The sequence below is a fragment of the Periplaneta americana genome, chromosome 3 (assembly GCF_040183065.1).
Source record: "Periplaneta americana isolate PAMFEO1 chromosome 3, P.americana_PAMFEO1_priV1, whole genome shotgun sequence".
Classification (NCBI taxonomy): Eukaryota; Metazoa; Arthropoda; class Insecta; order Blattodea; family Blattidae; genus Periplaneta; species Periplaneta americana.
Window position 1 is genome coordinate 60,401,219 of NC_091119.1, and position 14,089 is coordinate 60,415,307.

Genomic DNA, 14,089 nt, shown 5'->3' on the forward strand with positions numbered 1-14,089 from the left:
CTGAAATATAATTTATGTATCTTTTGAGCTCCATAAAATATTCATTATTAATTATCCGGAAACATTTAGCCAGTATGTGATGAATTACACCACTGACTTCCTTCCTTCCCCCACTGAATGTAAAGCTCGCATTCCAAACGTCATACTGGTTGTCCTTGTGCTCGGAGAAGAAAGAGAATTTGTTGTTTACATCTGTCCTTCCCAGCGGGTAGTATAATCTTGCAGGCGTTTATATTTGCATTCGTTTCTAAAACATTACTGTAAATTGGTTATGTAAATTATTATACTGGAAAATTTGATCAAGGAAAAGGTTGTAGAGGAGTTTTAATCTTGTACAGCTTTTATACTATTTGTATACTGTACAGGGTGATTCATGAAGATCGTGTCATTCTATTATAGGATCTGATTTCTGACATCATCATGATGAAAAGGTTCATATAAACATGCCATATTTTTTTAAATTGAGTGAGTTACACTCTTCTGAATGTTAAATATAAACGTGTAAATTATGAAAGTTTAAGCATTTAAATTATTTACGAGAATGATAATGAGTGCATTGTAATTGAGACGTTCCGTAAGAGAAGGGCGAGCCCGTCAAGAGTCGAATTTTACGTTTCTTTACATCTCCAAATATTTAAGACACATATCTGCAACATATTGCCTGGCAGACGTTGGCCAGCTCGCCCTTACTACATCGAAATTATCATTGTTTGTAAGGTTGGAGAAACTGCGTAGCCTGTGACAGGTTCATAATATTCATATTACTCCGTACGAGAAGTGCGAATACGCCACTCTGCCTGAAGGCGCGCGCCATTCATTGTCTCAGTGTTGTTGTAACCATACAGACGAGTATAATTGTAGTGAGGAATTACGTGTATTTATGGACATTGTAATAGTTAATTATGAGTAATAGTGACAGTGATAATTAGGCTTCGAGACTTCGGACCCAATACAGCTGTTCAGTGGGAAATCCGCATATAGTATAGTATAGTGGTAAAGCATACAGTGCGTGGGGTACTGTAGGATGGATGCCAACAAATACGCAAAGGAAAACGCTCTGGATTTGAAGGTTCTGACGAATAATTTGGTTTTCATACAAACCTATTTTCAAACTGTGTCTGAAACTATTACACGATTAGAAAAGTCAGAGCAAGAGATGCCGGTAACCCTCAAATTAATTGAGGAAATGTCACAGAAAATTAATAAGACACCAAGTACACCGGTTACTGAACGTGTAAAACAGAAGTATAAATCAATTTTATGTAAAAATAACGGATATGGAACATGGTGTAACATTAACAGCAAATTAGTGGACATAGAGTCACGCGAGAATAAAGGACTGTCTTAGAGACTGCGATGATGTTGGTTTTTTTCGTTTTGCCCCTGTCACGTCATGCGACGTAGAGCGCAGCTTTTCACAGTACAGACTATGTTTGGCAGATAATCGAAAAAGATTTACGTTTGAGACACTGAAAATGTATCCTGTAGTACATTGTAATTCGGTACTGTAACTGCACTTACTAAATACAACAATAGGATAAATGAAGAAATTAAAATTGCTACATGTTTATTTTCACCTTAACACTGTGTATAATTAAACACAAATGCTTATAAAAGACAGGAGAATAAATGCTTTTCATATTCTCTTGGCATTGCCATTGTGTAATGTATATTTACTTTCAGAATGTACATATGTGTTGTTTCCTCATCCTACCGTACACTATTCTAAATAGCAACGTTGTTACCTCAACACATCTCTACCTTTCACTACCTGCAGCGAGTGAAGAACCTATAGTACAAGCACAGTAAACTTATTGCATCGGGTCCAAAGTCTCGAAGCCTGGTGATAATCAACCAGGCATATCTGCTTATTATAGGAAGCGTCTGAAGCATGTCGAAAAATGGAAAAACGTACAAGCAAAGATTAAAAGGAACAAAGGACAATGGTACATTAGTACGAAAACATCTCGACATGTGCAAGCTCGCGGTATAGGCCCGCCATGTACTTGTGGATGTTTCAGCGCATTAAGTATGGAGAAAATAGAATCTGTATTTCGTAATTTCTGGGACTTGGGTGATTATGATCTCCAGGATGCCTCTATTTATAAGCTCGTAACCTGTGTTGATGTGAACAGATGTCGCATTAAGAAAAGGCCGACGTCTCTCAGCTGGGTTTGCCAAAGAGGTATGTCACGCCAATAAAGCTCACTTCTGAGAAAGTAAAGAATCTGAAAGCTCTCCTTATCTATGTGCCACAGAACGTTTCTGGACGCCGTGCAACTAGCAGTGACTGACTCAGAGGAACATCTCATGAAAATGTTGTAATCATGAAGATGATGTAATGGATTATTAGCGCCTCTGTTCCCAGAACAAGTGAGACCACTTTTGATAGCAAGGATAATAATATGACAGAACATTTACTTATCTTTGTTTATTAATAATTTCAGACACTTTGTAAACGTCACATCACTGTGCGATTATTTTATTTATTATTATTATTATTATTATTATTATTATTATTATTAATGTCTGCCACTATTGAGTTCATTCTACGCCCTTTGTTTTTTCTAATATGCTGTTTACAAATTATCCCCACAATATTTATGAATTTATAATGTCATCTATGATCACTATTAAGTTGGAATATTAAATTGGACATTTAATTGCAATTTTCAATAAGGGTTTTAGTTTTTCAAAAGTAATCATCATTATTTACAGACGTGTCCTTGGCGTCTTCGCCCTTGTCTCGTTTACAGGTACAATACTTTGAACATCGATTATCTCTACAGGTACTTTTGACGGGTTCTCCCTTCTCTTACGGAACGCCACAATTCATGAAAGAACATTCACATTACAGTAGAGCGTCTCGTTTAGGCACAGTGAAAACGTAAACAAAGTGCAGATAACATGTGGAGGGAGGACGAGCCGTACGATAAACACGAGGGATGCACAAGGTTTTAGTTACAACATTTATGGCGGAGCATTAATTTAAATTATATTTTCCAAAAACACACAAAACAAAAGAACACAAATTTCATATTACACATTTTAATATACAAGCAATTGCAACGTTGAAATAATTCAATATAATAAATCAAATTTTGCTACTCATATGATATTGCTTTCAAGCAGCATTTTTACGGTCATGAATTTCATTCTCTGTATGACTATCATAATATCACCGTCTTCTGTGGCCGAGTTAACAAAACTACAGTATATTGGTCTGAAGTGACAACACTATTTCTGAAACATAGCCTAATTATCCCTTCTAAACGTTCAATTTATTTAGGTAGTATAAGTACCTGAATAAATTGAACTTTGAGAAGGGATAATCATTTTTAGGAAATAGTGTTGTCACTTCAGACCAATATACTGTAGTTTTGTTAATTCGGCCACAGAATATGATGATAATATTATGTTAGTCATACACAGAATGAAATTCATAACCGTAAAAAATGCTGCTTCAAAGCAACATCATATAAATAGCAAAATTTGATTTGTTATATTGATTATGTCGACGTTACAATTGTTTGTTTGTTAAATTTTGTATCTGATAACGTTATGCAATTTGTGTTCTTTTATTTTGTGTTTTTGGAAAATATAATTTCAATTAGGCTTATTGCTCCGCTATAAATGTTGTAACTAAAACGTTGTGCATCCCTCATGTTTATCGTACGGCTCGTCCTCCCCCCACAGGTTAACTGAATTTTTTGTTTTCACTATGCCTAAACGAGACGCTCTACTGTATTACTCACCTGAAAAATCTTTAATAAACTCGGTTTTCAAAGACCCCACCTTCTACAACATCGGAAAATTCAACTATGTCAATAAAGATACATTTTGTAATAGTCTGCTTTTGCTGAACGCAAAATAATTTCTGGTTGCTGTATCTAGATGTTGTTATGGCTGAAGAAGAAACTATTGTGCCACTGTTTGGAGAAATACAGGGATACGGAAAACAAGTGCCTTTCGCTGCATTGAATTAATAAGGTAGGCTATGTACAGTTGTAAAAAAAAAAAAAAGTCGCCGCACTCGTGAACAGCGAATGTTTTCAAAGTCCTCTTCGGGTCGCGGCGATGTTACACGATGCATGTGCTTGTACAAGCAGTTCCGGAACTATGAAAGTGTTCCATAGCTGTACCTCGTAGACCAGCGGTAGAGTGCTTGTTTAATGATTCAAAGGTTGTGGGTTCGGGCCTTCTTCAAGTTTTCATTTTATTTTTTTAATCGTTCTTTAGCGATGTAAATGATATTCAAATTATCATTTATATTCAGTTATCGTTCTTTATGGATATCACGTTATTTATATTTTGTTATCGTTCTTTAGAGATAAGAATAAAATTCAAGTCATTATTTGTATTCTGTTATCGTTTTATAACGACATGAATAATAATAATAATAATAATAATAATAATAATAATAATAATAATAATAATTGTATCCCCAATGGGGGTAGCCCTATTTTACATATGTATGTTAGGGCTATAGTTTTATACACAAAAAAGATAAGCATAAAGAGAAATGGAAAAGAAAATTAAATAAGCTTACGCGATGTAAACAAAACATAAACAATCCGTAAATTAGGCATTGCGATTGCAAAACAAATATCAGTTATCAATTTGAAACATACAGAAACATTAACAATACACATACGTAACACTTCTATAACACAAATATGCAGCTTTCCGTACCATACATCATAAATTAATACACAATAGTCACACAAACACAATCAAACTATAATTACGACATTGCGACGACATCAAGCATCCCATAACTGACTCACATACATAAAAAATCAAGCATTCGTTACAACACATACACTTCAACATAGTAACCACACTTTTAAAAGTTACAAATTTGGCTCCAAGAAGAATAAATAGGACACTGTTACTAATTACTATTCTTCTACAATTTCTTAAATACATCTGTAATAAATCTGTGAAATTCTGATATGAATAATATTCACATTTTTTATATTCTGTTATAGTTCTTTAGCGATATAAATAATATTCAAGTTATCATTTATATTCTGTTTTCCTTCATTAGCATTATAAAATAATATTCAAGTTATTTATATTGTTATTGTTCTTTCGCAATATAAATAATCTGTATTTTATGTAAGTAATTATTATAACACAAATAACCATTTTTCTTTGTAAAATAGGTTATTTTATTTAGATAATTAAATATGTATTATATAATATCTTATATTAATTAAACAAACCGATATTTATCATTTATATTCTGTTATCATTCTTTAGTGATACTGTATAAATAATATTCAAGTTATTTATATTGTAATCGTTCTTTAGCAATATAAATAACATAAATTTAATATTAGGTTTGGAAAAATCCAGTTGCATAATACTGGTAGCCTATTAGTTTTTCTTCTTGTATTATTACATTATACTATCTTGAACCACAATAAAATGAAAAGGAGTAACGAGGAATTGAACCTGAGACGTTGACATCTAAATTCCGACGTTCGTCAGCTGAGCTACGAGGGCAAAAGTGTGGAAACATTTTCGAAAAAATTGGCCCAATCACACTCTAAGATTTTCTGATGATTCGTAGAAGCTAGTCCAGGATGAGGGGGGCAAAGGCTAATTGGGATTTCCCGGTCCCTGATCGGGTCAAACATCCTGATAGAACTAATATTTAACCCTTGCCGTGACTTTCGGTGAAGTCCGGAGGGCCCAATTAGTCGAATCCACTCTCCTCATCTCCACGCTGGAGCCCCCTGGAATCTAATAAGATGCGAAAGAGATAGTGGTGTGCGGAAAGCAACGGGATGTTACCACATTTAGGCCTATCCTTCCCAAGAAAAACTGCAAACATGAACAAAGGAAGCTTTTAATAGAAGAAGAAGGATCTTCAGTGGACCTCTGGAAAAAGAACTAAAGAAGAGACTAGTGAAGTGCTTTGTGTGGAGTGTGGCATTGTATGGGGAAGGAACATGGACATTACGACGAAATGAAGAGAAACGAATTGAAGCGTTTGAAATGTGGATGTGGAGAAGAACGGTGCGTGTGAAGTGGACAGACAGAATAAGAAATAAAATTGTGTTTGAAAAAGTGAGTGAAGTAAGAATGATGCTGAAACTGATTAGAAAGAGAAAAAGGAATTGGTTGGGTCTCTGGTTGAAAAGAATAATAGACGACATTAGGATAAGTGGATCATATGCGGAGACTAAGAGGAAGGCAGAAAGTAGGAAAGATTGGAGATTGCTGGGTTTGCAATGAAAGACCTGCCCATGGGCAGAACACTTATGTATGTTCAGAATGCCTGGAATATCGTGTCTAAGAACAGTCGCTATTTGCAAAGACTAGTCGATTCCATGCCCACTCGACTGCAAGATGATCGAAATAAGAGGAAGATATTGAATTGTGGCTTTTTGTTTTGTTTTTTGAACGCTTAATTGTTTGAATGTTTTAAGGCCCACGCCAGTAAATTTGTTTTGTTTATGCCACGAAAGATATTTTATTGAAAATAAAATTTTTTTCTTTCCATCTGCAGCCACGATATCATATTGATAAAGTCATGGCATAATATATTAATGAACCTGATGTTAATTACTAAAATAATCGTAAAAGAGAAAGGAGCCATTATGTATAGTTTGTCTCTTTCAAAAACAGAACAAAAAAGAACATAAAAAGCACGAGGTTATAGTCGAACGCAGGACCTCACGAATAAGAGACCGGAACGCTACCATTACGCTATCGAATAACACAAAGGATACTTCAGTTATAACTGTAGATATCAGGCAACGTGGTCCAACAACATGTAACTTCGCCTGTCTCCGAATTGTAGCGAAGATACCCGAAGGGAATTTTGTTTCAGGAGAGCGGACACTTTTTCTTTTGACAACTGTACACCCCTCAGTTAATAAACACTGTTCACAAGTAGGTAATGTTAACGTTAATATAATTATGCTAACAATGTACTTATCATTAAAATTGTTTACGTACCTTCTTTAACTATCTACTGACAATAGATTAACTATTAGATACAATTTTGTGATAACCATTTAAGTAAGAAGAAAATGCGACTATTATCAAGCGCGTCATTTATTATTTTTTGCGATTCAATACATGAAAATAAAGCATGCTGAAAAGTGTGGCATAATGACAGGATTAAATTTTTGAGTCGCTCTTGCATTTGGTGCATTTCCATTTCCTTAGTTGATCTAATGAAGGCGTTGTGCTATAATTATATTAAAATATGTGAAATTTGAACGCAACACTGTGTATAACAATATAAGCAGTAAGCCATACATTAAATATGGTTGTTAGTACAGCTTCATATCGTTCAGAATCTTGTCGTAGACAAGGGGCTTTGCCTCGGATGCTATGATGAAGTCAACATGGCCGAACTCGGGAGGAAATGCGTCATTCATGCCTATGATGTGGGGCAACACCGTGGCCAGCTTTTGGACACTCTGAAAACATTGGATATAATTTACATATTATTATATGACTATGCATTCTGGACCGAGACGTAAAGAAAAGAAAGAAAAACTATACTATTACAAGTAAGATTTTTACATGTTACGGGCTACACATTAAGAGACTAAAGAAAACGTGGTGCTTTACCATGCTTCATATCTTTACATAGAACTACTTGTAAGTACGATAACCTGTCGGTAAATATATAGCTTTACTATGCTTCATATCTTTACATAGAGCTAGTTGTAAGTACGATAACCTATCGGTAAATGTATAGCTTTACTATGCTTTATATCTTTACAGAGAACTACTTGTAAGTTCTATAACCTGTCGGTAAATGTATAGCTTTACTATGCTTCATATCTTTACATAGAACTACTTGTAAGTACGATAACCTGTCGGTAAATATATAGCTTTACTATGCTTCATATCTTTACATAGAACTACTTGTAAGTACGATAACCTGTCGGTAAATATATAGCTTTACTATGCTTTATATCTTTACATAGAACTACTTGTAAGTACGATAACCTGTCTGTAAATGCATAGCTTTACCATGCTTTATATATTTACATAGAACTACTTGTAAGTACGATAACCTGTCGGTAAATATATAGCTTTACTATGCTTTATATCTTTACATAGAACTACTTGTAAGTTCTATAACCTGTCGGTAAATGTATAGCTTTACTATGCTTCATATCTTTACATAGAACTACTTGTAAGTACGATAACCTGTCGGTAAATATATAGCTTTACTATGCTTCATATCTTTACATAGAGCTAGTTGTAAGTACGATAACCTATCGGTAAATGTATAGCTTTACTATGCTTTATATCTTTACATAGAACTACTTGCAAGTTCTATAACCTGTCGGTAAATGTATAGCTTTACTATGCTTCATATCTTTACATAGAACTAGTTGTAAGTACGATAACCTGTCGGTAAATGTATAGCTTTACCATGCTTTATATCTTTACATAGAACTACTTGTAAGCACGATAACCTGTCGGTAAATGTATAGCTTTACTATGCTTTATATCTTTACATAGAACTACTTGTAAGTACGATAACCTGTCGGTAAATGTACAGCTTTACTATGCTTTATATCTTTACATAGAACTACTTGTAAGTACGATAACCTGTCTGTAAATGCATAGCTTTACCATGCTTTATATATTTACATAGAACTACTTGTAAGTACGATAACCTGTCGGTAAATATATAGCTTTACTATGCTTTATATCTTTACACAGAACTACTTGTAAGTAGGATAACCTGTCGGTAAATGTATAGCTTTACCATGCTTCATATCTTTACGTAGAACTACTTGTAAGTACGATAACCTGTCGATAAATGTATAGCTTTACTATGCTATATATCTTTACATAGAACTAGTTGTAAGTACGATAACCTGTCGGTAAATATATAGCTTTACCATGCTTCATATCTTTACATAGAACTAGTTGTAAGTACGATAACCTGTTGGTAAATATATAGCTTTACTATGCTACATATCTTTACATAGAACTAGTTGTAAGTACGATAACCTGTCGGTAAATGTATAGCTTTACCATGCTTCATATCTTTACATAGAACTACTTGTAAGTACGATAACCTGTCGGTAAATGTAGCCTATAGCTTTACCATGCTTCATATCTTTACATAGAACTACTTGTAAGTAGGATAACCTGTCGGCAAATGTATAGCTTTACCATGCTTCATATCTTTATATAGAACTACTTGTAAGTACGATAACCTGTCGGTAAATGTATAGCTTTACCATGCTTCATATCTCTACATAGAACTACTTGTAAGTACGATAACCTGTCGGTAAATGTATAGCTTTACCATGCTTCATATCTCTACATAGAACTACTTGTAAGTACGATAACCTGTCGGTAAATGTATAGCTTTACGCAGTGCTGCAGTTGGAAACAAATTTTAGGAGGTGCTATTGAAATCTCCTTGATCAGACTAAACTTTTCTTTTCCAAAGTTACTTCGTCATGAATCCGCCTCTGCAGACCTTGTTCCAGATCGTAGCCACAATTGCATATAAGACAAAACATTTAACGCTGGTATTGGTGGCCCAACACTTTTAGGCACAAAATCCTAGGAACTCTTTTTCGGAAGAGTATTTATTTTCATAATGCAGATATCGTTCATTACAGTAATGCTCATTCACATTCTTTAGTTGAAATTGGAATAAAATCTATAACATGTAGCCTAACTGGACTCAAGATTCATGAACACACAAAAAGTAACAATTTCTCTCTTCTAGCAAACTCCTAGCATTACGCCTGAGCGAGTTTTAAAATTAGCGAATCAGTGGAGCAGAATTCTTGATGTGCCACATCGTAAAATTAGTGTTAGGCTATGCGATATTAGTCTTATTATGCCTACGCAAGTTTTTAAATTAGCGAATCAGTGTAGGAAATTTCTTGAGACGCCATGCCATAAAGTCAGCGTTACTTATAGAAATACGACGGCGTTATGAAAGCTTGAAACTAAGAAATCACAACTACTGAAGTGCCAGACCATGGTTTTCGATAAAACAACGCATGGACAAGCGTTTAAGCGAAGGATAAGAGATGCCAGCCGCTACTTTTATGCCACATATCAAAATAAAAATGTTTTTCAAATAACTAACATCCTCCAGTTCAAAGTATAGGCTATTAAAGACTATTTAAACATACGGTAGTTAATATATTTTCGAGTCTAAATTTTTTTTTTCCGGTACGGTAACAGTGAATTTTTATTTTAGACGATACGACGTACCGGCCCAACTACAGCACTGGCTTTACGATGCTTCATATCTTTGTGTGGGTGCGATACCTGTCCAAAGGTTCTAAGCTTTACTAACCTGCATATCTTTACGTGCAACTACGTGTAGATGGTAGCGAGAAATGAAACAAGGGGAGCAAGGAGAATGCAATGACAACAACGGGAATAAAAGGAGAACATGGGGTATACAAGAAAAGGTGGAATACAAGGACGACAAGGGAAATACGATGGCAACAGAAGCAATAAGGGAAATACAATAACAAGTGGAATACAGAAAGAACAACAGGAATACAATGACGACAAGGGGAATACAAGGAGAACAAGGATAAGACGAGAACGAAGGGAATACAAGAATAACAAGGGGAATACAAAGATAACGGAAAGAGAAGGAGAACAAGGGGAAGAGAAGTGTAAGGAAAACAGGGAATAAAAGGAGAACAAGGGGAATGAGAGTACAAGGAGAACAAGGATAAGACGAGGAGAAAGAAGGGAATACAAGAATAACAAGGGAAATACAAAGATAACGGAAAGAGAAGGAGAACAAGGGAAGAGAAGTGTAAGGAAAACAGGGAATAAAAGGAGAACAAGGGGAATGAGAGTACAAGGAGAACAAGGATAAGACGAGGAGAAAGAGGGGAATACAAGAATAACAAGGGAAATACAAAGATAACGGAAAGAGAAGGAGAACAAGGAGAAGAGAAGTGTAAGGAAAAACAGGGAATAAAAGGAGAACAAGGGGAATGAGAGTACAAGGAGAACAAGGATAAGACGAGGAGAACGAAGGGAATACAAGAATAACAAGGGAAATACAAAGATAACGGAAAGAGAAGGATAACAAGGGGAAGAGAAGTGTAAGGAAAAACAGGGAATAAAAGGAGAAAAAGGGGAATGAGAGTACAAGGAGAACAAAAGGAAGACAAGGATAACAAGGAAAACAAGAGAAATACTGGAAGAACGAGGGGAATATAAGGATAACAATGGAAATACAATGAGAACAAAGGAAATGCAAGGAGAACAAGGGTAAGACAAGGAAAACTGGGAGATTACAAGGAGAACATGGGAAATACAGGAAAAAGTTCAGACTACCCCTCTTCTCACTTAAAATCCTATTAAAATGTGCAAAATGACATTAGGCCTATTGTGTTTTATTTGCCTTATAAAATGTTAAGTCCCCTTGACAACAGGGGATTATGACTCCCACTTTTACAGAAATTCGGCTTTGGTAGCAGAAGAGTCAGGCCTGCGTGCGTATCACCTTCAACACTGTCGCTTTTATCCAGCGTAGTCCAATTGAAGTCAGTTAATGGTTCTAAGTCTCCATCCGGTCGATTCTGTAGGGCTACGTCTGCTTCTGTTAAACCTCTCCCTCATAATTCCACATTATGCGATCTCCATGGTGTTCTGGGTCTTCCTCTTTTTTCCTTCGAGGAGGAGACCAATCTATAAATTTTAATATTGGAGAAAAATTCGTTCTGGTACTGAGAATCGAACCCAGAACCCCTCAGCTTAGCGCGCTCAGTGCTTTTAATCAACTGAGCTATGCCGGTATCAATCAACAGCGCCGGCTGAACTCTCCTGCTTCCTGTCATCAATGGCCTACTACCTGCATTTTAGACATATGTGTAATATATGCAGGGGCGCATATTTCAATGCCTTTAGGCCATTTTCAAACACAGTTCATATCACTGTTAACACATATAGCCTATAATTGTATTCTTATGAAGACCTCGCCGTCCTCTTTCGAATATTGTGTATTCCAAGACACTGTGTAGCAGAACTCTTCTTCGTATCATCGGCCGGCGCTATGGATAGAATGTATAGAATATTTTATTTTCGCTGGCAGAGTTAAGGCCATAAGACCTTCTCTTCCACTCAACCAGCCTTAATCAATACAATAGTTACATAGCCTACATATTTAAATTATGAATATTTACAATACACTTAAGGGGTTAGATACAGCTTAGAGCGGTAAAATTTTGAGAATATTCAACATTTTTTCCCTCCATGTGTAAAACACTGTCGTTCTGCTATATGAGAAAAATATATTTACGGTTTAAAAAATGATTTACATTTCTTTTTTCCAAAATTCAGTTCACTGTGCAGTGATGAAGCATTTCCCACATAACTAAAAAACTATCCAACATTCTGTGATGACATTTTTTGTGTGTATTTATGCATGTCATATCTACAATATGATGCAAGATCACTTCTCTACCTTTGACAGATTGTCTGATAAAAAATAAATTCATTTTAAAAATGCTCAAATATTAGTATTTTCTTCTAAGACAAAATAAAAAAAAAACATTATTTATTAAGGAATGTAGTTTAAAGAGCACGATATTGTAAACACGAGTTTCAGCAATAAAATAAAAGAGAGAGAACATGAAAAAGTTAAGAAGTTTATGAGTTATGAAGGAAACGCTTCATCACTGCACAACAAACTGCCACCATTTTGAATTTTGAAAAAAAAAATATATATATAAACAATTTTTTTAAATCTTAAAAATATTTTTTTTTTCATGTAGCAGTGTTTTACACATGCCTGTTTTCATTATTGTACAAGATACAGTAATGGAGGAAAAATATGTTGAATATTTCCAAAAATTTTACTGCTGTAAGCTGTATCTAACCCCTTAAAAGATTCTGCAGCAATATTCTTCTGTTAAGTTTTAACGACTAGTAGGCCTACATGTTTATTTAAATTGAGATAAACCTATAAGAAAAAGTAATAACTTAATTTATGAGCTAATTTAATTCAATTCAGTCTATATGCAATATGTAAAGAATTATAATTAAGTTGAGATAGCTAGTTGGTTAAAATGATGAGAATTAATTTAATATAAGTTTATTAGAACTATGTTATAGAGAGCAAAATAAAATAATCCGTGAGGCTACAGCCCGTGAAGGGCCTAGACCGACCAGCCGGCTCCTGGCCTCACGCCCACATGCCGAAGCAGAGGTGGACGATCATCCAACCAGAATGGAGGTATCGTGTGGTTAGCACGATGATCCCCCAGCCGTTATCTCGCTACTTATCGTAACTCCCCAAGTGCATGACGATGGGCACCGGTCCCATACACTGGCTGAATTTTTGTGAGAAATTTCTTCCTCCATGAGGACTCGAACCAGCGCCAGCGCGCATTTAATAATACGAGTCCTAGGCAGAATGCCTTAGACCACAACGCCACGGCGCGGAACTTTCAGCTCAATGCTTTTCCGTATTTTCGTTATACGGAGTATAACTTGTTCAATCCACGAGCCGCCACTGACTTTTATAGTTTTTGTCAACAGTTTCCTGTTGAACTTAGTTGCAGGTTTTAATCCATTACACAGAATTGCATGAAGGTCATCCACAGAAGTAAACTAGTACATGGACGGTGTTTTCTTAACTTCTTTTTATAGATCATTCATTAAACATCGGTTAAGTAAGTTGTTGTGTGTCATTATTACATAATATCACTTGCTTCATGACCAAGTTTTGTAATATTCAGCAATGAATAGCAATGCATGTACTCTGTCCAGATATACAGTGAAACTTGTGTAATTCGAATCTGAAGGGCATAAGAAAAAATTCGAATTATTGAAAAATTCGAATTAAAAAAATGGTACTGCATAAGGCAAACTACAGGTGTACTGTATGTACTGTGTATTACTATAACATTTCAAGACAACAGGGTATTATAATAAAAGAAAATATAGTGCTGTATAATGATAGGCCTATTACATAAATACAGTACGGTACAGTAATTAGTAAACATTTATGCACAACACATACAGTAGTTAAAAAAACATACCTTACTAGGCCTTGTTAAGTAGGATGTGATTTTAGTCTGCTTCTTTTTATTGATTTGCT

General features: G+C 35.1%; 1 protein-coding gene across 1 annotated transcript in view; it reads right to left on the reverse strand.

Annotated features, from left to right (window-relative positions):
• Positions 1 to 7,055: 7,055 nt before the first annotated feature.
• The window catches only part of LOC138696072 (lysosomal acid lipase/cholesteryl ester hydrolase-like), a 47,465-nt gene continuing 40,431 nt past the window's right edge, over positions 7,056 to 14,089 (reverse strand). The window contains exon 8 of the mRNA XM_069820597.1: positions 7,056 to 7,442. Within this exon, the coding sequence (XP_069676698.1) occupies positions 7,293 to 7,442 (150 nt within the window). The 3' untranslated portion in view covers positions 7,056 to 7,292. The remainder of the gene's footprint in view (positions 7,443 to 14,089) is intronic.